The sequence below is a fragment of the Penicillium expansum genome (assembly GCF_000769745.1).
Source record: "Penicillium expansum strain MD-8 chromosome Unknown contig362, whole genome shotgun sequence".
Classification (NCBI taxonomy): domain Eukaryota; kingdom Fungi; phylum Ascomycota; class Eurotiomycetes; order Eurotiales; family Aspergillaceae; genus Penicillium; species Penicillium expansum.
In genome coordinates, this window is record NW_015971526.1 from 155,194 (window position 1) to 178,995 (window position 23,802).

Genomic DNA, 23,802 nt, shown 5'->3' on the forward strand with positions numbered 1-23,802 from the left:
TGTCAGATGCTGTCTGTCTGTGGTGCTCTGGCTGCTCTCCAACTTTGCCCAATGCCCAGTTCTACTCAGCGAGCAAGGAGCAGCACAGAGTGAGCACTAAAATGGAAATAGAAAGCCTCGCGCATCCTGAAATCCGGTGTATACATATGTAAGTATCCAAAATGTGGTTAAAGGAAGCTTATCTACCCAAAAAAACTAAAAAAATAAGCCAGGGATAGTACAATACATACGTTATTAGTAACTAACCCCTAGATTATCTTTTACCAACTAGTAAAAAAGGCAGTGAGAAGGGAAGCCATAAAGAAAGATTAGAAGTTCGTTGATGTCTGCCATCAAAATTGGATTTCATTGTCATGAAAAGGGAGTCGCTCGAGAATCAGATAAAAAAAATTAAGTATCAACATAGAACAACCCCGAAACGCCTATCCCGATTCCCGCCATAGAGTCAACCACCATCTTTTGATGCGTGTCCGAAAGAAAATCAGAGCAAGACAGATAAATGAGCAAAAAGGGCATCGAAATGATAGAAAAAAATTCAAGTCTGCATAGGCGCCAGACCAGGCACACCACTGAACATCTCCTCCCGCTCAGTCTTGAACATAACCTGAATCCAGAACTCCTTACTGTCCTCATCGAACCAAGTCCAGTAGCGTTCATCCCGACGATCAACCTCCCTAGCCTGCAACTTGAACGCACAAGTCTGGTAAGGCTCCGCAGCAACGACCAAGTACTGGTACTTATTATCGGGCGTCTCAACCTGCTGCTCAAAAGCCGACATGAAGCGAACACGGGGCGTAATACCTGGAGTGATCTCCTGGAACTGCAGCTGGAACAGCAGGCCCTGTTGGCGCGTCAGAGGGTCCAAGATCTTGGTGATTTTGTATCCTGGCCGGCCAATCTTGATCAACTGTTTCTTGACCTGCACACCCGCGACACCGGGCAAAGACGATGGGTCCTGGTTCTTGCCTTCGCGCGCCTCGCGCGCCGCTCGTCGTGCGAGGTTCGTTTGGTGCTTGCGTCCCTGCGTGTGGGCGAGGTATGAGCCGTCGTTTTGGTGCACTGTCAGACAGAGTCGGCACTCGAATGTGCCCAAGTGATTCCTGAAGATGTAAGGATCTTTTTCGACGTCCATTGTTTCCATGGCGAGCTTGCGCAGCCGCTCGCGTCGGTCGGCATTGGTGGCGGATTTGGAGGCGACGCCGCCGCCGCCGAATTTGGAGCCTGCTCGGTTCTGAGGGGTTGTGTTAGCATGATGTGATTCTAGATGAAGAGTAGAACAATGCGCCAGCTCAGGGTGTACATACCTGGTAATCCATCTTGTCGGCGCTGTAGCTTGAAGAAAGTTGGTGGAGTTGACTATCCAGGTGTTTTGCGAAGGCGGTATTTGCAGTGACCGCCTTCCTATCGTAGCTATCATGGAACCGTTAGCCCCGGCAGTTATTACTGCGGTTGACTATGGTTGACTATGGTTACGTAGCCTTGGTGCAAAACCTAACTATAGTCTCCTTCTTCTTTACTTCGTTAGAAGATCCTTCTAGCATTTGGATTTCAAAATGTAACGATATCATATTGGGACCTCCAAAGCATTGGGCCATATCACCTGCGTAGACCGCCTTCCTAAGATAGATGCTGCTTTACTTCACATCCTAAAACATGTCCCTTAATTGAATTTGTTTAATAAAAGGCTTCCAATAAACAATTGCTAGCTGTATTTAGACCTGGCACACCATATATGCAGTGCCTTGTGTAGTATTACATAGAATATCCCTAGTCTTCAGCCATTAATCCAAGTGAAGCCCACCTGGGCAAGTCGGAAATGCTGTTGATTATGTAAGCTGGTTGTTTGGCCGATATCATGGATCACAGTACGAAGTAGCATTCACCAAAACACTTGAACAAATGACCTGTTAGGTCTGGCTTAAGCTATGAGTGTCCCAGTTGTAGGCCAACGTCGGTCATTTGATGGTCACTTAAGTACTATCCGATATGTGGGCACCGTTCAAGGGACCACCGGCGATTGGTTGGGTGTCGAATGGGACGATGCAAGTCGAGGCAAACACTCAGGAGAGCATAAAGGCGTGAGATATTTCTCATGTATGAGCATCTCACTTATATATCCGGATTATTGCTAACCTGGCTTCAGGCAAAAGCAAATATCCCACGGCGGGGTCTTTTGTTCGCCCCTCCAGGCCTTCAGACCAGCCTCTGAGCTTTCTAGAAGCCCTGCGGGAGAAATATGCTTCTGAGTCCGAGAATAGCCTTGCTCACAGTGATTTGCTCAGTGGAGAAACTGTTCGAGGCAAGGCAATTGAAATTAGCGGCAAGGTAGTCGAAGAAGTTGGCTTCGACAAAATTCGGAAACAGCTCGCTGAGCTCCAAGAGCTACGCATTGTCTTGCTTGATGGCTTACGGGTTGTTGGGGTCCTTGCATCCTATGAACAGGCTCAAGTCTCACATAATGAGGAAGCACAAAAGATCGGAGAAACGTGTCCCAAGATCACGGAACTTGATCTCAGCCGAAGCTTATTGAGTCGATGGCGCGATGTTTGGGATATTTGCGACCAACTTAAGCATCTAAGGAAGCTGAAGTTGAAGTATGTGTCAAGTTTGTACACATTGTCAATATCAGAGCTAACTAGGGTATAGTGGAAACCGGTTTCAAGCTTTAGAGGATGACCTGACCTTCAAGGGGATCACTGAGCTACATTTAGAAGAAACCATGCTTAGCTGGGATGAAGTATGTGCCCTATCCACCACAGATAATCTCGAGCAAAGCTGACTCTGGACATAGATTGCTGCTATTGCATACCGATTCCCTGGCTTGACATCTCTCACGGCATCTGCGAACCAGCTCTCTGAGATGACCTGTCCACTCCCTAGCACTATCACAACATTAACCCTCGAGCACAATGAGATCACCTCAATATCAGCTCTTCGACATCTCGCCGCACTTCCAAAATTGGAGCACCTCTCCATTCGTGGGAATAACATCAGCACCGTGAACCAAAACACCACAGATACAACCCTAGACTTCCAATTCCCGCCAACTCTCCGCTCCCTCGATCTATCCCGTAACAACATCACCTCGTGGACCATCCTCAACAAACTCCCCACAGTCTTCCCAGGCCTAACCACCCTCCGAATCACCGCCAACCCCCTCTTCGACCAACCACCCCTCCCACCCTCTGTCGCAGAAGCCTCCAAGCCAATGACAGTCGACGAAGCCTTCATGCTAACCCTATCTCGCTTCCCATCATCCCTTACCATCCTAAACTACAGCACCATCTCACCACAAGACCGCTCCAATGCAGAGATGTACTACCTATCCCTCATCGGTAAAGAACTCTCCGCCACAACCGAGGAAGAAGAACCCGCCATCCTTGCTACACACCCGCGGTACAGCGAACTTTGTGAGCTATATGTCGAGCCGACTATCACAAGAGTAGTTGTGTCGGATTCCTCGGGTGCGAGAGTCATCCATCCGCGATCCGTAGCAGCGCGACTGGTTAAAATGGCGTTCCGTTTGCCTTTTGGAAACGACGAATCCAAGATTCAAGTCAAGGAGATCCCTGGTTCGTTTGATACGTACCAAGTCAAGGCGCTTGTGTCGCGGCTCTTCGGGCTTCCAGCGTTTGGGTTCCGGTTGGTTTGGGAAACGGATGAGTGGGATCCTGTGGAGAAGCAAGTTGGTGAGGAGGGTGTTGTTGAATGGGATGAAGATAGTGAGGATGAGGATCGTCCTGCTATTAGCTCTGGGCTTGAGACAACCGGGGATGGTCCTGATAAGAGTCGGTTTGTGCGTAGGGAGGTGGAGCTGGTTGATTCAACGAGAGATGTCGGGTTTTTGTTTCAGGGTGAAGTTGGAGAGGTTAGGATTCGAGTTGATGTTGTTGATTATGGGTCTACGAGGTAGTGCTTTGAGATGATAGTCATTCTACGCCTAGGAGCATTTGATCATAGTTTGCAGTGTTTGTGAATGTTAATGGGAATTGATATAATCGAGTATAAAAGTAAGAAAAGAGTCTAATAGATGAAAGACCCCTGCCAGTCCCAAGCTAATCTACCAGACTCCATGCAGTAGGCGAGGTGAGTGGAATTAAAGCTTCCAATGTTGGTCGACCTGCTTTCCTTTGGTGGTGGGTTTATTGATATCCCCAGTAGAACAGAGGGTGGGTATGTAGTGGGTGCACAATGGGAGCAACTTGATAAGGTCAAGCTCGGAACACTCGTTGTAGATCGGCTGGTGAGTGAGTGATCGCGCAGCTAGCTTATACTATAGGACACTCTCTATTGGTACATTATTAGCTACTAGTACTTCGCATTATGCATATCAATCATTGTGCGCTTCCACTCACTCTAGTCACTTCTTTTGTCTTTTCCAGCGCTGGTCCATGAGATATTTATTCCCATTTTTGATATTGTAAATAACCGCATGAATAAGACTCTTAGCGTCCTCTGCGGTTCCTCTTCACCAAGCCTTGTGGCTCTGGCCTCACAAATTTTCTTGGCCTGTTTATGAGCATTGATCCTTTCAAGTGTCCTTTTCGCCTGCTCTGTCGCAATATACATACAGGTCAATCCACCTCTGAACGTAGGCGTCCACAACCCCACAATCAGGTCAGAAAGGCCGCAAAGAACCCCCAATCATCTCTCTTGAAAATACTTCCGCCACGGCCATCACGAATCTTGCGAGTGAGTGATCTCAGTATAGTGTCTGTGGACGGTTCCGTTGATATCAAAGCCCACATCCATCAGTCATTCCGGGTGTAGTGTGGTCATTTCATTTGTCTAGGACATACTAGGGTCATTCCAGCAAAAAGATCACTGTGAGACCTCGGAATGTAGAAATGGAGATATATACGAGAAAAAAAGGAAGACGGAAAGATAGGAGAAGAGGAGATGAAGAGGGGAGGAGGTGAAGGGAAGAAGGAAGTTGACAGAATGTAAGTTCTGGCTGTTTAGGAAGGGGCTCTGAATTGGAAGGTGCGATGATCAGGTCGATGTCCAAGTGAGGCTAAAGCCAACATATAAAATATAAAACAGAAGGTCTATCTTTTCTGATTTACTAGATCAAGGTTCATCTCAGGTGAAGTGATATTTCACTTGGTGATCAAATCCCAGTTAGAGGTAAAAGCACTACAGCAGAAAAAAAACGATTTCGAGTGACAGACATTATCCGGTCTATATGTACACAAGACAGGTAGAATCATGATAATTCCACATGTTCGGGGGGGAAGAAAAGGCCAAAACGCCGTAGTGCTTTGCTCGCTCACTGCCCAGTCCCCTAAACCCCCAATAGAAAAAAAAAGAAGCAAATGTAAACAGGCAGAGAATTGACGTCGTATCATTCAGAGCAAAAGAAACATAACGCCTGACCATGATGCTTTTGTTTTGTCGACCGCAAAAGAACAAGATGAAAACCCCGTGAGGACGCAGGATCGAGAGGAGGGTGTAATGGTCCTTGGTTAGGAACTCATTATGCAAGGAGTAAAGAAAGAGTATGAGGGGCAATGCAGACGCTCGAAAGCGATGTTAGCCACAGTAGAGTGGATTACCCGCGAGCAACCCACCATGAGCGGACTGCCATGCAGCAGACCCGCTTGTAGACTTGGGTTGTGCCCTTGCCCTCGGCTTCTTCTTCGAGGAACTTCTGTGCGACGAAGAGCCTAGTTCCCGCCTCTTTCTCGGTGGTGTAGCCCACCTTGGGCAGGCTGTTGGGGAAGTCAGCCCAGCGTTGTCCTAGGTGGCGGGCGACAGAGATGGAGTATATGATGTCACGGTTCTCGTATGTGTCCAGCAATTGTCGACACCGGCTGAGGGTGTCGTCGATCTGCTTGGCCGAGCTTGCTTCGTTGTCATAAAGTGTGAGGAATTCTCCGACCTGGTCCCAGAAATCCAATTGGCGGCTCTGGAACTGATCTGGAGTGTTCGGGGGGTTGGCGGCATCCATGACCAGCTCCCGCGACAAGGGGTTTGAGTCCAGGTGGTTCCAAGTAAGCAATGCCTCGACCACGTTTAACCGTGCGCAAGACACACAGAGATTCCAGTCTCGCCCCTGTTGTCCAGTTTCCCCATCCGGTACCTGGCGACACAACGACATGCTTTTCCAGATGATTGAGGCCTCGAAACTCTCTAGACGAGCAAGGGTTTCGCCGTCTTGAAGATCCCATTCATTGAACGCGATGATCAAAGCCGAATAATCTGCCATAAGCTGGGCATCGGCCATGAGTAATGTGAGAGCATTCTCTGAATACCAGCGAACCTCGAGAAGCTTGTCGATCGCAGGCGCGTAAGTGGCCAGGAAAACTGCCTGGATCTCTTCGAGGCGGCCGGGTGGAAGAGTTGCGACGGGGTGTGGAGGGGGAGGGGCGATTCCCCTCAAAGAGAAGAGGTCGTTGACATAGAGGTTTTTGGCTGTTGAGAGGAATTGTTAGCTACCCAACTACCCATGCGCAATGCTGCGGTGCGCAGATTCAGAAAACAAATCATATAAACTCACCTTTGTATGAAGGCTCTGAGCCCTGTTGACGTGGTACGCCAGTGTTCTGCATATCTGTATGATTGGATTGATGGTTTGTTGCCAAAGACGAATCAATGGAAGCTCCGTGCTCGTGTTGGTCGGCAGAGGCAGTGGGCGATTCGGAGTGGAGAGAAGGTGCGAATGGTTGAGACGAAGCGGGCATGTACCCGGGAGGCGCAGAAGGATAGGAAGGATAGGAAGGTACTGATGAAGCAGAAGGCCCTTGAGGATTGACAACCAGCGAAGGAGGAGGGTTAGGTGCTGGTTGGATAGCTGATGGTGTAGATGCTTGAGTCCGAAACACAGGATCGTAGCCTAAACATTCACGTTTGCTTTTCACACAGTTTCTGCAGACGGGATGTGCTTCGTCACACTAAAAGAGAGTTAGAACACAGAAAATATGCAAGTCTCCAAAAAACCGAATGAAAAAAAAGTTGGAGGTTGAGAGGGAGGTGGATTTAAGCGGACAAAATAAAATGGCGGGGTCTGACGGGCACAAGCGAGCGAGAGACTCCGCCCCGCGAAACTACATTTGCGCTCACCTTGATTCTTCGTTTGCGACAAGTCAAACAACCGGTTTTTGTGCGTCGCTTAACTTCTTTCTTGTGTCTATTCCCTGATAACATCTTGTTCGGGTCCCCCGGGAGTTGATATCGCATTTGCGCATTCCCCATATTAGAGGGATACCCAGCCATGTATTGTCCCATAGAAGCCATCGGAGGCATATTGTTTGGGAGCGGCGATCCAATCGGTGCCTGTGGCACCTGTCCTTGGGAACTGGAATTGTGATACATGTCGTTTTGCTGATAATGTTGCGGCTGTGCCTGAAACTGGTGGGTATGCGTCTGCGGTGACTGCTGGCTTCCTGGTTGTTGTGATTGAGCAGGACTATGCGAATATTGGTATGAACCGTTGGTCGAATGATAGTGAGATGCACCATTCAAAGTCCCATTGTCATGCCCACCCGTAGAGTCTGCCATGCCGACGTTCGAATCGTGATGATCCAAATGACTATCGTCGCCAAAATCATGACCATCCATTGTTGGAATATCATCGGTTCCAATCGCTGGTAAGGAATGGTCGAGAGATGAAAGACTTGTATCAATCGCAGGCAGTGACATATCGGGGGGCGCAGATGAACCTATTGAAGGCAACGCATCAAAGGAGTGCAACTCTGTATCATCGAAGCCATTTGATGTGTCCATGGCTGGAAGTGCTGGATCAATCGGTGGAAGTGATGATTCAACAGACGGTAAAGTCACATCTGGACCTCGTGCTGGCTGGGTGGCTTCTTCGAACTGATACGTGCTCACATCCTGTGGTGGGCCTGCGGCAGACAAATTTGGCTCTGCTGGCACTTCCGGTGTTCCTAGTACTTCTAGTGTTGCTGGCACTTCTGGTATTGGTAGCACTTCTGGTGTTGGTATCACTTCTGGGGGGGCTGATTCCGCTGGCGGTTCTGGCGGTGCTGGTTGGGCTGGTTCTGCTGGCGCTGCTGGTTCCTGGCTTGTTTTCACGGGGGATTGATTCGTTTCCACTGGAGGCGGCTCATTCTGAGCTAAAGGTTGGGCTGTCTCAACAGCTGGCGCATTCGGTTCGGTCGCAGGATTGGTGGATTCGCCAGGCGGGGCGCTCGAGTCCGTCGGCTCCGCCATATTGGAATTCACAGTCTCCCAAGGAAAGTCTCGATCGGATGGGAAAATTGGTAGGTATTTTGTAGGTAGGGTTCGAAGACAAGGTCTTGAGTAGAGGTCGAGTATTCAAGTATTCGAGTAGGCAAGGTCAAAGGTCGTCTGGTTTGTGGCTGAGCGAAGAAATCACACCAGGTCGAACGGATGGGGAGTTAGAAATCATTTATTCCCTATGATCTGTGGGGTTCGGAATTTGTTAGTCAAAATATTCAGCTAGCAATTTCGTGCGCAGCGGAGAGTGATAGGGCGCGGTAAAGGCAGAGTCCTCGGTGTCGATCATGAGCATCGCCAGAAAAGAAGCACCGTGCTAGCGCAGGCCCTCCGTTTCCACGTCTTTAAATCCAATCGGCGGATAAACCATGCGTGGAATATAGTACTAAGCGCAAGGACTGTGCATTTGTACGAATTTCCACACCAACGATATAGAAACCTTGTAACATGTCCAGATATCCTGCTAGCCAATTGAGGTTTTGTAGGTCGCATTCGCGGTGGCCGACCAGCCTCAAATGCAACCATCTGTTCACAACTCCCACGGGGTCTCGGAAAAGCATCGCGAGGTAGACTCCAGCACTCAATAACCTCATTTCATAGTAGGAATACTGGACATGGTATCGCACAAGGTGAGGCTCCGGCGCGAGTCGATGCGCATGTCGAGGGATTGGCAGGGCTGCGGGGATCGCGACTTGCTCGAATTTCAAAGACTTACCAGGCACATAGATTAACAGAATTAGATCGACAGAAACCCAAATCGTAGGGATATCATGCAAATTCGAGGGTCGGAGGTTAGGAAAAGCGCGAAAGAGAGGCTTAAAGGAGCTTTCCTTTCCGGCGTTGAAACTCTCCGCTTTGATTGTGAAGGAAAAAAAATTATAGTGGCAAACACCGCTTTCTACCCCAACATTGCATATTCCGAGGTTTTATACTGAAGTTCACATTATTTACGTTATTTACACTTGTTTTTATTTGTTTTTATTTGTTTTCTGAATGTTTTCTGAAATTTTACTTATATTCTCCTCTTATCTTATATTCATTCAAAAGGGTTGAATTGATAGTGTTACACTCGGCCCTTCTGGTCTAAATCCATGGAAGCTATAGATTGTCCTGTGAAAAAGAGTTGCCATGATTCAACCCTACATATCCAAAGAATCATGCTCCAGAATTGCACATACGCCCATAGAAAGAGGGGCGCTTTTCGAAACAGGCAATCAATACACAAGGTTTAGGCTTGTAAATGATCCTGAGTGAATGGATTCGAAGTGTACATCCTGGGAAAAGGAATTTCTGCCAGAAGTCTTTTGTCGAAGACTTTGGCGCATCTCTCATATCGCTTGACACAGTGAAAGCCGTGAAATGTGTGCTTGTTGCTCGAAGCAACACGGTTGCAAACTTGCAGGGTCATGGGTCAAGGCCAATGGATTGGAGGTCGAATATTTAAGGCCCCACGATGAATTAGGATGTGCAAGAACATGGGCTTGTATTTAATTTGCGCCATGATAAGGAAGTTTTGTGCATATCACATCCTCAAGGTGCGACTATTTCCTCATCGCCTTCGGCTTGCGCTTCTTAAAGATGACACCGGGAGCAGCATCTTCACCCTGCGGTTTTTCTTCAATGACTGGCTCTACTGAAGATTGAGTAGGCTCTTCAGTCTTGACCTCAATTGACTCCTTCGACTCTTGGGCCTCTAGCTTGGGAGGAGCATCTTCTGTCTTTGTGATAGGGGTAGGTTGTACGGTGATTGTCTCCTGCTCGTCAAGTTCTACCTTCGGAGTGAAGGTTTTCGTCCTCTTGATATCTTTTGTAGATGCAAACAGGTCATCCAGGCCCTCTTCCTCTAGTGCACCAGGGTATTGCCTCATTCTCGAGCCCCAACCTTTGTTGACAATAGGTTCAGGCGCATGCTCATCCCCCTCCTCTTCGCCTTCAAGTTTGCGCTTGCGTATTCCAACTGACTTTGTGGGGCCCTCTAATCCCTGCTTGACCTCGATCCTTGTCTCTGATGTCGTCTGCCAATCCCCTGCTAAGGCCATATCAGCGCGGAATTCCTGGGGGACGGCGACACCCATTGCCACGAGCTGTGCCATCTGTTTCTTTCGCTCCTCTAGGGAAGCAGGCCGTTCTGTTGATTTGGGAGCTGGCGGTGCTTTTCCTTTCGCACTGTCTTTGTCCGTGGAGGACTCGCCACCGACGGCCTGTCGCAATCGCTCAACTTCAGTTTTCGCGCGTTGCGAGTCTCTTTGTTTTTGTTCATTGTCATTGTGGATCTGTCTAAGGAAGCGCTTGAGGCTGCCTTGATGTTTCGGACTGGCTTCGTGTTGGGTCTTTTCGAAAGGCGTGTCGCGGATGAAGATTTTGCACTGTTTGCACCAGTAGCGCGGCTGTGACATGGTTAGCAAGATTCTAGAGAGGGAAGAATGCACACTTACTGCTGATTTCCAGAATTCAGCCATGACAGAGTGCTGATTTCAAATAAGATAAGTAGGTGGATTGATCGAGAGTTTGATCGCATTGATATTGCCCGGCAGAAAACGACGTAGTTACCCCACTCTGTTGGCCAATCAATTGGAGCTTCCCTTCACCACCTACGATGTACAAGGTACATATAACTATGTAGTTATAGCTTTCTATATGTATATAGTTTGGAGACTAATTATAAAGTCAGCACTCCTGCTCAAGGCAAGAAGGGGGAAAGGAGAGAAGGGAGGGGTATATCGTGTCTTTTTGCTACAACAACTGGGGAGAAAGCAAAGGAAGAAACCTGGAAAATAGGGCATTTATACTTGCAAGCAAACTGCTTAGTCTGTAAACAAACAAGCATATACAGGATAATCTAACATCCCCGCCTGTTAAAGTACTATAATATGAAGGGAATACTATACGTAACCAGAGAAGAAAGGAAGGAATGGTAAGGCGTGAATAAGATTAAAGTAAAGCGAAAGGAAGGTAACAGTGAGAGTATATTTTTAAATAGTCGGTACAACCCTATTGATCCTAGGCTAATTCCCTAATTCCTAACCTAGGGACGCCGCTAGAAGCTTATCCCTAATATAAGGATACTAATAACTAGGTATACGAAGGGCCTGTTGTTCCGGAGTAAGAGTACCATTATAAAGTGCTCTTAGGTGAAGATAATTTTACTAGATTTAATTTAACGGAGTTTTGGTGGAAATGTATAAATATATATATTTTAATTTAACACACCGGGTGGATTGCCAGCTCGCTTGTGAAATACACTATTCATACCCTGGGACTAGCAAGCAAACTGCTCATTCTGTAAACACAAGCATCTATGGGATGATCCAAGATCATGTCTACAAAGTGAATAGAGATCTATATCGTGGAGATACAGAGGAATAAAGAAATTGTAGGATCTCTCTACCAAACAGACAAAGAGGATAACGACAACAGATCCAGCATAGTTCTTGCGGTCATTTCAATCTTCACCAAGATCCGCATAAAGCCATGGATCTTGGAGCAATTCCTTTTCAGTGCTTCGTTCTTATGGGCACCATTTTATCATCCTTTGTACGAACTCGATGAACATCCTCTTATCCTCGTTGTGGATTTGGCATATTGAATTTTCAAAGTTGAAGTTCGATGGTGCAATAGTTGTGCCTTTGAATTGTCCTATTGAACCAAGTCAGAAATAATTGTTGAAACAGACAAAAAAATAATATACTCACCATCAGATTTGTAAAACAGATCGGTCCTTGTTCCTTTGTCTAGAAGTTCCTTTGGAGGAGGGCCTAATAGTGCAGAGATATGGCCAAGATGGTTGAGCTCATCATATTCTTGAACTTGGAGGGGATCAACCTCCTTGAATAGCTTTTTGCCTTCAAGAAGATCCCATAACTAGTAAAACAACATCAGCTTTTATGTGGCAATGACAGTATTTTAAACATACCATAGCCCCTAAGCTCCAGATATCGGCACTGTACGAATAACCTGCATCCAGAATAGCCTCTGGGGCACGATATATTTCCGCCTGGATATACCCTCTGTTTGGCCTATTCCCACGGACAGATAAATCGAAGTCTGTGATTTGGATTATCCCTGTGGTCTTTTCGGAGATGCCAAAGTCATTTCGAGAGAGATACATTGTGCGGCCATCTGGGCACATCTTCTGTGGCAGAGGATGTTCATATTCCTCTCTGGCGGATTCTTCCAAGATAGATGGATCCTCAACTTTGATCATTATATTGTCGGGTTTTAAATCTGGAATCAATTAGTTTACCATTCCTGTTATCTAACTGGGAACCCAAGACAAACCGGTATGAATAACATGACACTCAGAGTGGAGGTAGTCAATTCCATGAAGCATCATTTGAAGTAATATCTTCAGCACATCTGAAGGTCACATCACCGATAACCCTTTTACAGTATATCCAGAGGGGTTCTCGCAAAGGTTCAAAGACAAGACTGAGATGTCTGGCCAAGTTATGCTCTAAGTTGAATGAATCAAGAGGACGTCTAACGAATCCCCAACCCTTGTGCAGGAAATTTACTTGAGAGATGTGTCTTAGGATTTCTAGTTCAGCTTGAGCAGCGTTCTCTCGAGAATGATGAGCACTGGAATTTATCTTCAGAGTAACGTATTTCTCTTTTAACCAGCGCCATATATACCAGGGATTAGCAGATGCTACTCTAAAATGCGTGGGGAGTGCGTGGAAAACAAACTGGTTTAGATCCCGAGCAAGCCAGATAGTTGAGCTACTACCATAGCCGAGTTTGGTTGCGAGTTGATACCGGCCATTAAGAACGTTCCCCAGGCGTGCGGGATAGAATCGCGTAGGATCATAGTATGGCGTAAGTTCCTCTTCGACGGCTTCGTTCACCGGAAGTTTGGGGGCGACCGCCGTTGACAGTGGTCAAGGGTGGTGTTTAAGTGCCGAGACCGGGGACATGGCTCGGGGTTGGAAAGTTGCCATAAGATTCCATCGGACGTGGAGTGATTGGGTAAGTGCTAGGGAACAGATCACAGAGTGAGCATAAAAAGAGAAAGGAAGAAATGATACATACGTATATGCACTGAGTACTCCCCTGGGAGACAGGAGGCTGGAAGGGTTGGCGGATGGATAATCATGTGAGTGTACTATTGCTATCTAGAGGCCAACTTAGGTACATAGTATTTGCCTGATACTGTTTGCCAGTAGTAATCAGAAGAGAAAAAAAATTTAGTGTAGGCGAGGGACATCCCAGGCTTCCGGGTGTGGAGTTTATGTAGAGTAGAAACTTAACTATATATCTGTCTCCCTAACAATTTTAACAGCTCTCATGTCTCAAGCCAGTCAGAGCTTAAACTCCTAAACACAGTGTACTATGCTATGAACTAACAAAATAACTCTGTCCAATACTCTTCGAAAAGCCTGCATTAAAGGTCCGCCTGTTCCGGAACTGGGCTCTTCAGTTTTCCAACTTCAAGAGCCATACGAATGTTCCCAATTGTCCATTCTTCTATGGCAAGCATTGTCTTTTGGCAAGTCAGCTTCATACTATCTTTATGGAGAAGCACATAACTCACCTCACTCGTCCAGGTACCCATATGGGGAACCAGAATTACATTCTGGTTGCTGAGCAGCCCGGGATGAATCCGAGGCTCTTCCTCGAAAACATCAAGACCAGCCGAGAATACTTTACCACTATCCAGGGCATCAACCAGAGCAGCCTCGTCCATGACAGCACCGCGGGCAGTGTTGACCACTACCACGCCGTCTTTCATCTTAGCGAACTCGGCTTTGCCGATGATATGACGTGTGTTTTTCTTCAAGCGATCAGTATCAGAATATACTTCCTTTCCCTTTGGAAATGGAAATCACTTACATTCAATGGCAAATTCAAGCTGATCACGTCACTGGTGGACAAAAGCTCATCGAAAGAAACATATTGAGCACCTGCAGACATCTCATCACTGAGCTTGCGGCGGTTATGATAGATGACCTTCATCCCAAAGGCCTCTGCCTTCTTCTTCAGATTACGTCCAATTCCACCCATTCCTAGAATGCCAAGAACCTTTCCTTCGGGATCATGGCCGAGAGGAGGCGCCGGGCTGCCACGCCATTTGCCCTCGCGCAAGGCGGTCATACCGGCGTTGAAGTTGCGCAATGCGCCAAGAATTAGGAACATGTTCACATCAGCAGTGGCATCATCCACTGCAGTTGGGACATTGGAAACCCGGATCGGGGGGTTGCGTGCACTGCAGGCATGAACATCCACTTGGTCATATCCAGCTCCTAGAGAGACTCCATGTCAGTATATACATATCTGAGCATTGATATCCTACTATCGACGTACCACAGTGCGCGATATATCGGAGTGAGCTTGGTAGCACATTCAATAGCTCCTCGTCTACGAGCCCTGTTAGGGTCACAGAGCCAATTGTTCGGTATATCGCAACAACGCCATCCAGCTTGCCGTCTTTGCACTCTTGGATGAACTCGGCGCGGTTGGTTGCCGATGACTCAACTAGCTCTGCTATTTCACTCAATGCACTCCAAGCTGCCTGCGCACTGTGTTTGAAGAATGTTAGTATCATTGAATGGATGTTAAAGGTACATGGAAATGGGGCGAACACACTGATCGATACTCCCAATGTGTACAACTTTGGGCTTGGGGCCGGTAGAACTCATTCTAATGTATTGATAGTAGTTGATTCTGTGTTGGGCGAAACAATTAGTGATTTGAGTAGGCCAGAAATGTAAAGTCAATTCAAAAGATTCTCCTTCCAATTTTACTTCGGGTCAAAGTATTCCGACGCCTTCTCTTGACATGTTTGAACGTACCGATAAGCAAGCTTAGGGCTGAAGTCCGATCAAGGCGCCAATTGACTTGGTTGTTGCAAGAGGGTTCGAAAACACAAACAAATTCAAATAATCAGGAAATCGATAAATTTGAGTCAATAAGAGTCCTAACTTCATAGATTACATATACTAAGCATCGGCCGAGAAGAAAGGAAAGTGCCCCACGCTTATCGGGCAAGTTCTCCGTCTCCTCTAGGGCTCTTTTAGTGTTTGAGTGATGAATCCTCGAAAGACCCCACTGATATTGGTTGTTATGCCAATCTCCGGTTCTACAGAGAGAGATAAACTTCTAGTACTCAACTGCGGAGTAACCGGTGTCTTGTCCCGAGGCCATCGGGTTGAATGCCGATATCGTTATCTGTTGATATACTAGGATGTTGGTCATGAGTGGTGCTTTTATCTAGTCCAGTGTGATGTTACGTGGAATAAAAAAAGAAGCTCGAGACCATGGCGACTTCGTGTTTTCAAATTTTGAAATGAAACTCGGTACGATTCAAGTAAATGTTCAGCCATATGTGTGTACAATACAGGATGAGAGACCAACTCCCGGCTTACTAGCCTTCAACCAGAATGCGAGTCCAGTCAAACTTCTTCCAGCGTTTCCTAAATCCGTCAACCCTGCGATCCCCACGGTTCCAGCGGCCTTGTCGTTTGATGACGTCGGGAGCAACATCCAGCATTCCACCGATGATCTCTCGGGCAAAGAGATCTCCACGAGGCCAGCGGTTGTCGTCTTCCACAATATGACCCAGGCCACCGTCTAGTTCGAACCAAACGTGGAAGTAGGGCATCTCCTTCACGAGTGTTCGGCGGAAGGCAGACCGGCCTAACCCTTGCTTTGATTTGGCAAGGGTATCGATAAGCTTGCGGTGCTGCGACCATTCCGACTCGGCGCTGAGAATTGCTTCTTTGAAGAATGCTGGAGATGTCTCTCCTAGGCTATAGGGTAAAGGCACAACTTCCATGGATGCATGCCGCTTGCGCTGTGGCTGAGCTGCATTCTCGTAGAAGATTACATCTCGGCCTTGGTCGTGGTACATGCGCGTGAGACTCTTCATGAAGTTACGGATTTCTTCCCATTCATCGTCATCGCATTCCATCAAATTCGTGCGATGTTGGATTGGTACGATGGTAGCACCACCTTCACTGATCTCGGGTTCGGTAGGAAGTGTGAGGAAGACCCTGGTCGCAAGGGATACCACTGGAGCAAGCGGAGGCGTACCCTTGTCTTCGTTGTGGCAAAGGGGGCAGTTGTCCAATATCCGGTTCATCTTGTGGAAGTCGTTGATAGTTGTGTTCTTGAGGTCAATCTCTGATCGATGAACTCTTTTTGCCAGCTTGGATGCATTGTCGTCCATGTACTCCAAATCGTTCTAGACATAGGTTAGCATGGAAAATGGGGACCGTCGCATGTAACTCTAGGACTGACCTCAAACTTGGCATCACGGCCAATTTGATCCGCCAACCGCCGGCCTTCTCCACCAAGTTGGCCACGGGTTTTGCGCTCTTCTCGCACCATATCTTCAATGCTCATATCTTCATTTGCTTCCACCTGGCCTCTTTCCCGACCTCTCTTAGTATCGACCACTTTTACCTCATTCCTTGAGCCTGCTAGCATTGGGTTATGCATGACATCAAGGACCACGACATCGGATTCCTTGCGGTTTGACATTGCTGCCGCGGCTGTATTGTACTGTTCCTCAAGATCGGCGGCATTTGGTGCTTTTCTGAGCTTTGCCTTCATCATCTGGGCCTTCAGACGATTCAATGCCGTCATATCTAGGTGACGGCTAGTGTTCGGAGGAGGTATAGTGTCCATTTGCTTGCCTTGGCCCTCGACTTTGAGTTCTTGCTCTGGATCACGAACATGGTCGAGCGGACCTCTGCGGTTGTCGTTTTGAAGCTTCCTTTCCTGGAACAGCTCCCCGCTAGGTTTATCTTTGCCCACGTAGGACTCGCCATATGTCTTGCGTCGACCAATTTCGGTTTCCTCCTCCCGAGCGTCGTCAAAGGAGCGAAGATCTCCAAAACGCGCAGTAGCAATCTCGTCAATAGGCTTGCCACTTTCTTCCGCCTCTCTGTATACGCCTTTGAGCTTCGTCATTCTCCATTGTGACCCGGAATCACCAAAGGTATAGTCCACCTCATGCGAGGCAGGCTCATCTTCTATTTCGTCAACTGTTTTTCCATCCTTGAGATCACGTAGATGGTCGTTGAGCTCCTTGTCGTGGATCTTGAGTTCGTAATCTGCCGAAAGCATTATTGGTTTCGGCTCCTCCTGTCGGGTCGAATCCGGTCGATGAACGTAATCAATGTCGAGAGCCGAGGGCGCTTCCATCCAGGCGTCCCGTTTGAGATTACTGGGCTCCTCTTGTACTATCACTGGAGGAGCAGCGGATTCCCCTTCGTCTTTGGAGTTCCGGTGATGATGATGACGTTTATGGCCATGCTCATCTCCTTGGTCGTCAGAACGACGTGAACGCTTGTGCCGGTGGCCATCATCGTCGCGATGCCGGGACTCATGAGTCCGCTCGCTGTCCCGATCACGAGATCTGGAGGAATGGCGTCGGTGGTGGTTGCTGGAACGATGGCGGTGTTGTCTCGAGCGGTCTTTGCTGCGGTCGCGATCGCGATCGCGGTTTCGGTCTCGATGGTGTCGCCCTTCGCTTTTTTCGTGTCGCTGCTCTTTCCCCTCCACCAATGCCTTCTCAAAATCTTCTAGAGTCATGGTGATCCTGATATGTGAAAAAGGGGTGGAACTGAAGACGGCAAAAGTTGGAATGACGTTGATAAAATGCCGGGCGGTCCAACCGTAGATCTTTCCCCGCGACAAAAAAAGATTTCGAGAAAAAAGAAGCTTATCTTTCTTCACTTGTCTTCCACCTTTGAACAATTCACTTTAACCACAGAGGTCTCTGTATTTCAACCGCTTAATCAAGTCTTTCTTTTTATAAACTACCTTCACCATGCCATCTCCGGTGTCAGTGGTCTGCGTGGGCATGGCAGGTAAGGATGCTGATATGCTGATCGCCCCTCACTTATCTGCAGTCATCTAATCGTCAATATTATGGAATGAATAGGCTCAGGCAAGACTACCTTCATGCAGAGAATCAACTCCTATCTGCATGAAAAGAAAACCGTGCCATATGTCGTCAACCTCGACCCCGCGGTGCACTCGGTGCCCTTCGAGAGCAACATCGATATCCGTGACTCCATTAATTACAAAGAAGTTATGAAGCAGTACAACCTGGGTCCTAATGGAGGAATCTTGACTTCGTTAAATTTGTTCGCCACCAAGGTCGATCAAATCATCTCCCTCTTGGAGAAGCGCACCGCCCCGAACCCCGAAAACCCTTCCGCAAAGCCAATCGAACACATTCTGGTCGACACACCCGGCCAAATCGAAGTTTTTGTCTGGAGTGCATCAGGTAGTATCCTTCTTGAGACTATGGCGACATCATTCCCGACGGTTATCGCATATGTTATCGATACACCTCGCGCAAGCTCTACCAGCACCTTTATGAGCAACATGCTCTACGCGTGCAGTATCTTGTACAAGACCAAGCTCCCAATGATCTTGGTCTTCAACAAGACTGACGTCAAGGATGCTGAGTTTGCCAAGGAGTGGATGACCGACTTTGATGCATTCCAACAGGCTCTGCGGCAGGAGGAAGACGCAGGCGCCTTTGGAGCTGAAGGCGGTGCCGGTGGCTTTGGTTCGGGTAGTGGATACATGGGATCCCTTCTGAACAGCATGAGTCTCATGTTGGAAGAATTCTATCGACACCTGAGCGTCGTTGGCGTCAGCTCAATGACCGGTGATGGTGTCGAAGAGTTCTTCGAGGCTGTGGAGACGAAGCGACAGGAGTTTGAGCGTGATTACAAACCCGAACTGGAGCGCAAGAAGAAAGAGCGGGAGGAGCAATCATCATCCCAGAGGGAAATTGAACTTGGAAAATTAATGAAAGATATGAATGTGTCTGGGTCAAGCCGGCAGCCGAGGAAACCCGCCGCAGAGCCTGAGACTGTCAGTGAAGCCGAAGATGAAGAAGATGAGATCATCAAGCGCGGGTTGGCAGATGGAGAAGACAGTGATTATGAGGACTACGTTGGCCCTAACGCTGGCAATGATCAGGGTCTTTCCCAGCGTTACCAGGAGGCTCTAGCAGGCTCCCAAAGTGCTCCATCAGAGCAGGACAACAGCTTCACAAGGTATTTGCGCGCGAGTAATATGCAACAGTGAAGCATTCTTTCACGAAACAGCATTTGATGGGTCTTAATTATTTTCAATGGGCTCTTTTGGTCTCGAGGAGTTTGTGGTCTTAGAGGCGCATTTCATTCATTGCATTCATCCTAGTCAACATATCAAAGTAATCAAATATCATCTTGATATACCTTTGCCTTCATCTTGATGTAGATCGGATAATGCCTGGCACTTGAGACCTTTCTCGTTCCGCTCTAGTGCTCACTCTTACCGCTTATTGATCGAATAAAATTGAGCACGCCCTTTAGTACTCTCCAGGACATGTCCAGGCTCTACCAACTCGGGCCGAAGCAGGCCTCGGGTGATTATCCCGAGCAAAAGAGTGGACACCACGACCTCGGGAGTATATACCCAAATCAAAAACAGGCGTGCTTATTATCTACACACGTAGGTAGGTGAAGTATTGCTCGGCGGTTGGTATTTAAGAAGACCGGTTCCATTATCATACAGTTCTCCATATGTTGACCTCCCCGGTAGGATTGAACGCCTTTACCTTGACTGACAATGCTCTCGTCGAGGCATGTAGTCCATAGTTGATTGCTACAGTCCATTCTCTCGGGCTGCAGGAAGAAAAGGCCTTCGATATTCGCGGAGCCTAGGTTCACGCACTCTTACAGAATGCTGCACAGCAGTAGGATGTCTGGGGGTGACTTCCCTAGACGTATCAGTGTTTTCAATGTATTTTACCCACTTTCCCCAGCATTATGTTGATATGAACGTGCTATGTGAAGATAAAGGGCCGAGGCAGTTTCACAAATCTAAGACGTGGACTTCTCGGTCTCAATGTTTCAAGGAACTCCCATTGACCAGTCACTTCTGTCCGGGCGTTCCGCTAACCCCTCGGACTCCCCGTATTGTGACATGGTCTCCCGAGGTCGTTATATTGCATGTTGTGTGCTCACAAATCCAGGCTCTTTGCTGAATCGAATTGACCCGGCATTTCGCCCACAGGGCACTGAACTAACGTTAGCACTTCAGGCCCCGATTCCAATATATCGATGGAGACCACTGCTACAAAGTCAAACTTCTCATTTCCTAAGCCGCCATGGGTCTCGCTCCTATCGCCATCATTGTCATCGTCCTGGTTGTGTGCCTCGCCATCACAGCGCTCGGGGCTGGCCTGTTTCATCGTCTCAACCCTACGGAAACTAGTATCCAACACAATGCTATCTTTCAGCAACAAATATATATGCGAGCAGTGAGGTTGCGAAATTACAACCTTCTAAGAAAGGAGGCCCGGACTGTAGCAAAAGACCTTGAGTCACGATGTACGTTGCCAAATCATTTTATGACTGATCAACCACTCTTTCGTTCCGCTGATCACCCAAGGACGTGGTCGAACATATCACCAAGTCCCGAGATTCTGCCATTTATATGCGCCAAATTGGCAACTGATGAACCTCTATGTGGAACTTTCATGAGTTTTTTAAGAAGAAAGATAGAAATATGTCTTATATCAACAGTACTGGGTAGCTTCTTCAAATGACTAGATCTCATTTGAACTGGAAAAATATGGGTTGGTCAGAGCAGGTCTACTGGTTGCAAATTAGAAACTGCGTGGGATGCTTGAGTGCATCAAGAGAGTTCTATGTCATTTCCAAGCCTGGCCGCATTCTTCGTTGATTTAAAGCTACGCATCATATCAACGAGATTACAATCTCAACCAAGGCTCTCGTCGATCTCATCAAGCGCAAGAAAGACGCACCCTTGTTGAAGTAGCAGGTTAAGACACGTTTGAATAGGTACATTTGTATATTTAGTTCCTTTTAAGTTTTCCAGTTGTACTGCATTAAGTTTGAACTATTTATCCAATAAGCAAAAAAACTTCCCCTCCTCCGGGGAGTTCTGGAGGGCCCGATAGGTACTATGGTGAATGACTTGAACTATATGGGTCTCGGCGTTGAAGCACATTCCATCTTCCACCATACGCTCCCGGAAGGACTGAGTCTCGGCTTTTACGGAAACGCACATCGGCCGCGGGTCACAGCGATTGAAATGGTGACTATCGAATCAATGGATTTGATACTTTCCGAGGCTAGGGACCTCGGGAGTAAACTGGAACACCTGCACGATGCGGGTGGGTCACGGGAAGTGGGTCCGGGAAAAGCCTCAAAGAAAGAGTTGCCAGTGGTCCTTGCTGGCAGAAAGGCTCATAGCCTCTAGGAATCGCAATGCGATGGAAATATGTATGGATAAACTACGTACGTTGATTTCTACGAAATGGAAGAGACCGGGACAGGAAGGGGAGAGAGAAGGGGGAGGAACAAGGCCTATCTTCCACCCAATATAAACAGATATCAAGATAAATTTCGGCTGCGAATCCCACAAGAGTTGACAAAATATCACTCAAAAAGTATCAGAGGCTTGATCAAGCCCGGCTTTCTCGATATAAATTCCCGGAGACCTGTTTCAATCTCACTGAATGGGATGGCCTCGGTAAGAATGGGCGAAGGATCTATAGATCCATTCTTGATGAATTGGAGAAGAGTATCCATGCGAACTCTAGAGGTATCAGCTAGACCCATCCAGATAGTGATAGCTTTCATCTGCAGCTGAGCTAGGGGCAATTCAACAGGGCCGGATGGAATGGCAACCATGGCAATCTTTGCGCCTAGTGCAGCAACAGAGGGCCAGCAATTGATCGAGTTTTTTACTCCAGCTGCATCGACGATGGCGTCGGCACCGCGTCCGCCTGTGAGCTTCATAACGACATCACCAACATCCTCTACCTTTGGGTTGATGACATGGTCAGCTCTTAAGTCCATGGCAACCGCCAGACGCTCCGGTATCACGTCAATTGCAATGACTTTGGATACCCCCGACAGACGTGCAGTATGAATAGCAGCCAAGCCAACGGGACCCGCGCCGAAAACAATCAAAGTTGCACCTGGAGCAGCAACAGCTCGCTCGACTCCAGTCCATCCGGTGCAGAGAATATCGCCAACAGTGACGGCCTGGGCATCGCTTACACCATCGGGGATGTGAGACAAACAATTATCGGCACATGGAACTCTCACAAACTCAGCTTGCGCACCACCCAAGCTGCCAAAATCCTTCCCACATCCATAGATTCCAAAGTGCACGCAATTCTGGTATTTGAATTCACGGCATTCATCGCACTCGCCACACGAGACCCCGGCCGCTGCCACGACGCGGTCTCCCAATTTAAAGTCTCGTACTGCTGTGCCGATCTGATGAATAGTTCCGACAAATTCGTGGCCTAAGGGAAAATCCCAGTGGGAGTTCATATCGCCATGGATCAAATGGACATCAGATCCGCAGATGGTTGTTGCGCTGACTTTGACAATGACATCGGTGGGAGATTGGATGGTTGGTTCTGGGATATCTTCCAGAGAGAATATGTTGGCACTTTTCACAATAACTCCACGCATCTCTGTGATGTACTTTTGTTCAAACAAAAAGCAACAGGTTTTGCTGTGAATGAATGGAAGTTACTGAGGTACTAATTTCTATATTTATACCCCTATAGAATTCTCCAGATGACCTCGGCACCTCCAAATTCCTACGTCATAAAGAAGAATATATGGAGATGCATAGGTTTACCCCGTCGGCATCCGGGTGCTAGCATGCTGAGAGACCTTCTAACAGACCTCGGCATCCCGGTATTGCGGCGTCTTCACTACAACAGAGCCCCATATTTAATGGACTCATCCGGTATATACTCTCCTGGGGTCCCAGGTGTCCACTGCAAACTTTCTTATCTATCTATTACAGCGTAGCATCTATATAATTTGTGCGGTGGAGACTCCAAAGCCCACAAATAATGGGCTCACAACTCTCCTCTTTGGCTGTTATATACATTCTGCACGAATACGGGCGACGAAATATACCACTAGGAACTTTAGCCATATTTTTTATTAGCGTCAAAAGATAACTTAGGTACTATTTATCCCATTTCATAGCTGAGGACTCATTTGCCGGGGCGCCAGGGCCCCGGAAGTGAACCGTATCTACCTATACAGGAACTAACCTTGGAAGGTACTAGTAGTTGAATATCATATATATTACCCCTAAAAGAAACATTAAATAGGTCATAGATTTGTATCGTCCCTGCAGATCTGAAACTCTTACTGGTCTTAATCCTGCACAATAAGGAGATTGGCAATATCGGACGCGAATGATGATGATGAATCATTGATATTCAATTTTTGAGGAACTCGTGATCTAATATAAGAACAGTAGAATGTACTTGAATATATCTATTTGATCTACGCCTGTCATTGGTCAGTTTGGCGCAGCAAGCCGGCTCTCCTCCAGGGCTTGTTTTATTGATGTGAAGCACTGCTCCAGGCTATTAGTGAATTAAGATCCAGCTCACTCATTAGGGTAAAGACGAACATTATCCCAACTTGAGGGTAACCCTTCTTTGAGATGACAACAGTCATTCAATTACGGCGTTCGGAGTACACCTCTCTATATTGACAAGCGTGGATGTTCAAACAGGTCAAACACCACGGTACCTGAATGACGTCACTTCCTTATAATGCTTCAGCCTTAAAAAAGGATCGC

At 47.5% G+C, this 23,802-nt stretch overlaps 10 protein-coding genes across 10 annotated transcripts; 3 read left to right on the top strand and 7 right to left on the bottom strand.

Annotated features, from left to right (window-relative positions):
• Positions 1 to 535: 535 nt before the first annotated feature.
• On the bottom strand, positions 536 to 1,316 carry PEX2_103640 (spliceosome assembly protein PRP11; the record flags this gene model as incomplete). Its single annotated transcript, XM_016747634.1, has 2 exons — positions 536 to 1,231; positions 1,305 to 1,316. The coding sequence occupies 2 exons, from the start codon at positions 1,314 to 1,316 to the stop codon at positions 536 to 538; spliced, it is 708 nt and encodes a 235-aa protein (XP_016593120.1).
• A 670-nt stretch (positions 1,317 to 1,986) lies between these two features.
• Positions 1,987 to 3,913, top strand: PEX2_103650 (uncharacterized protein; the record flags this gene model as incomplete). The annotated part of the gene is made up of 4 exons (XM_016747635.1): positions 1,987 to 2,078; positions 2,151 to 2,594; positions 2,647 to 2,737; positions 2,792 to 3,913. 4 exons carry the CDS (start codon positions 1,987 to 1,989, stop codon positions 3,911 to 3,913), a joined length of 1,749 nt encoding a protein of 582 aa, XP_016593121.1.
• A 1,638-nt stretch (positions 3,914 to 5,551) lies between these two features.
• On the bottom strand, positions 5,552 to 8,175 carry PEX2_103660 (putative C6 finger domain protein; the record flags this gene model as incomplete). The annotated part of the gene is made up of 3 exons (XM_016747636.1): positions 5,552 to 6,414; positions 6,500 to 6,893; positions 7,063 to 8,175. The coding sequence occupies 3 exons, from the start codon at positions 8,173 to 8,175 to the stop codon at positions 5,552 to 5,554; spliced, it is 2,370 nt and encodes a 789-aa protein (XP_016593122.1).
• A 1,568-nt stretch (positions 8,176 to 9,743) lies between these two features.
• PEX2_103670 (putative formin binding protein) lies at positions 9,744 to 10,661 on the bottom strand (the record flags this gene model as incomplete). The annotated part of the gene is made up of 2 exons (XM_016747637.1): positions 9,744 to 10,589; positions 10,638 to 10,661. 2 exons carry the CDS (start codon positions 10,659 to 10,661, stop codon positions 9,744 to 9,746), a joined length of 870 nt encoding a protein of 289 aa, XP_016593123.1.
• Positions 10,662 to 11,710: 1,049 nt separating this feature from the next.
• PEX2_103680 (uncharacterized protein) lies at positions 11,711 to 12,535 on the bottom strand (the record flags this gene model as incomplete). The annotated part of the gene is made up of 4 exons (XM_016747638.1): positions 11,711 to 11,838; positions 11,895 to 12,063; positions 12,116 to 12,426; positions 12,481 to 12,535. The coding sequence occupies 4 exons, from the start codon at positions 12,533 to 12,535 to the stop codon at positions 11,711 to 11,713; spliced, it is 663 nt and encodes a 220-aa protein (XP_016593124.1).
• Positions 12,536 to 13,582: 1,047 nt separating this feature from the next.
• PEX2_103690 (D-mandelate dehydrogenase-like dehydrogenase) lies at positions 13,583 to 14,837 on the bottom strand (the record flags this gene model as incomplete). The annotated part of the gene is made up of 5 exons (XM_016747639.1): positions 13,583 to 13,681; positions 13,733 to 13,972; positions 14,032 to 14,441; positions 14,503 to 14,717; positions 14,785 to 14,837. 5 exons carry the CDS (start codon positions 14,835 to 14,837, stop codon positions 13,583 to 13,585), a joined length of 1,017 nt encoding a protein of 338 aa, XP_016593125.1.
• Positions 14,838 to 15,562: 725 nt separating this feature from the next.
• On the bottom strand, positions 15,563 to 17,736 carry PEX2_103700 (putative cell cycle control protein (Cwf19); the record flags this gene model as incomplete). Its single annotated transcript, XM_016747640.1, has 2 exons — positions 15,563 to 16,381; positions 16,438 to 17,736. The coding sequence occupies 2 exons, from the start codon at positions 17,734 to 17,736 to the stop codon at positions 15,563 to 15,565; spliced, it is 2,118 nt and encodes a 705-aa protein (XP_016593126.1).
• A 238-nt stretch (positions 17,737 to 17,974) lies between these two features.
• Positions 17,975 to 19,251, top strand: PEX2_103710 (putative ATP binding protein; the record flags this gene model as incomplete). The annotated part of the gene is made up of 2 exons (XM_016747641.1): positions 17,975 to 18,014; positions 18,089 to 19,251. The coding sequence occupies 2 exons, from the start codon at positions 17,975 to 17,977 to the stop codon at positions 19,249 to 19,251; spliced, it is 1,203 nt and encodes a 400-aa protein (XP_016593127.1).
• Positions 19,252 to 20,317: 1,066 nt separating this feature from the next.
• Positions 20,318 to 20,758, top strand: PEX2_103720 (uncharacterized protein; the record flags this gene model as incomplete). The annotated part of the gene is made up of 1 exon (XM_016747642.1): positions 20,318 to 20,758. The coding sequence occupies one exon, from the start codon at positions 20,318 to 20,320 to the stop codon at positions 20,756 to 20,758; it is 441 nt and encodes a 146-aa protein (XP_016593128.1).
• Positions 20,759 to 21,614: 856 nt separating this feature from the next.
• PEX2_103730 (zinc-dependent alcohol dehydrogenase) lies at positions 21,615 to 22,664 on the bottom strand (the record flags this gene model as incomplete). The annotated part of the gene is made up of 1 exon (XM_016747643.1): positions 21,615 to 22,664. One exon carries the CDS (start codon positions 22,662 to 22,664, stop codon positions 21,615 to 21,617), a length of 1,050 nt encoding a protein of 349 aa, XP_016593129.1.
• Positions 22,665 to 23,802: the final 1,138 nt, after the last annotated feature.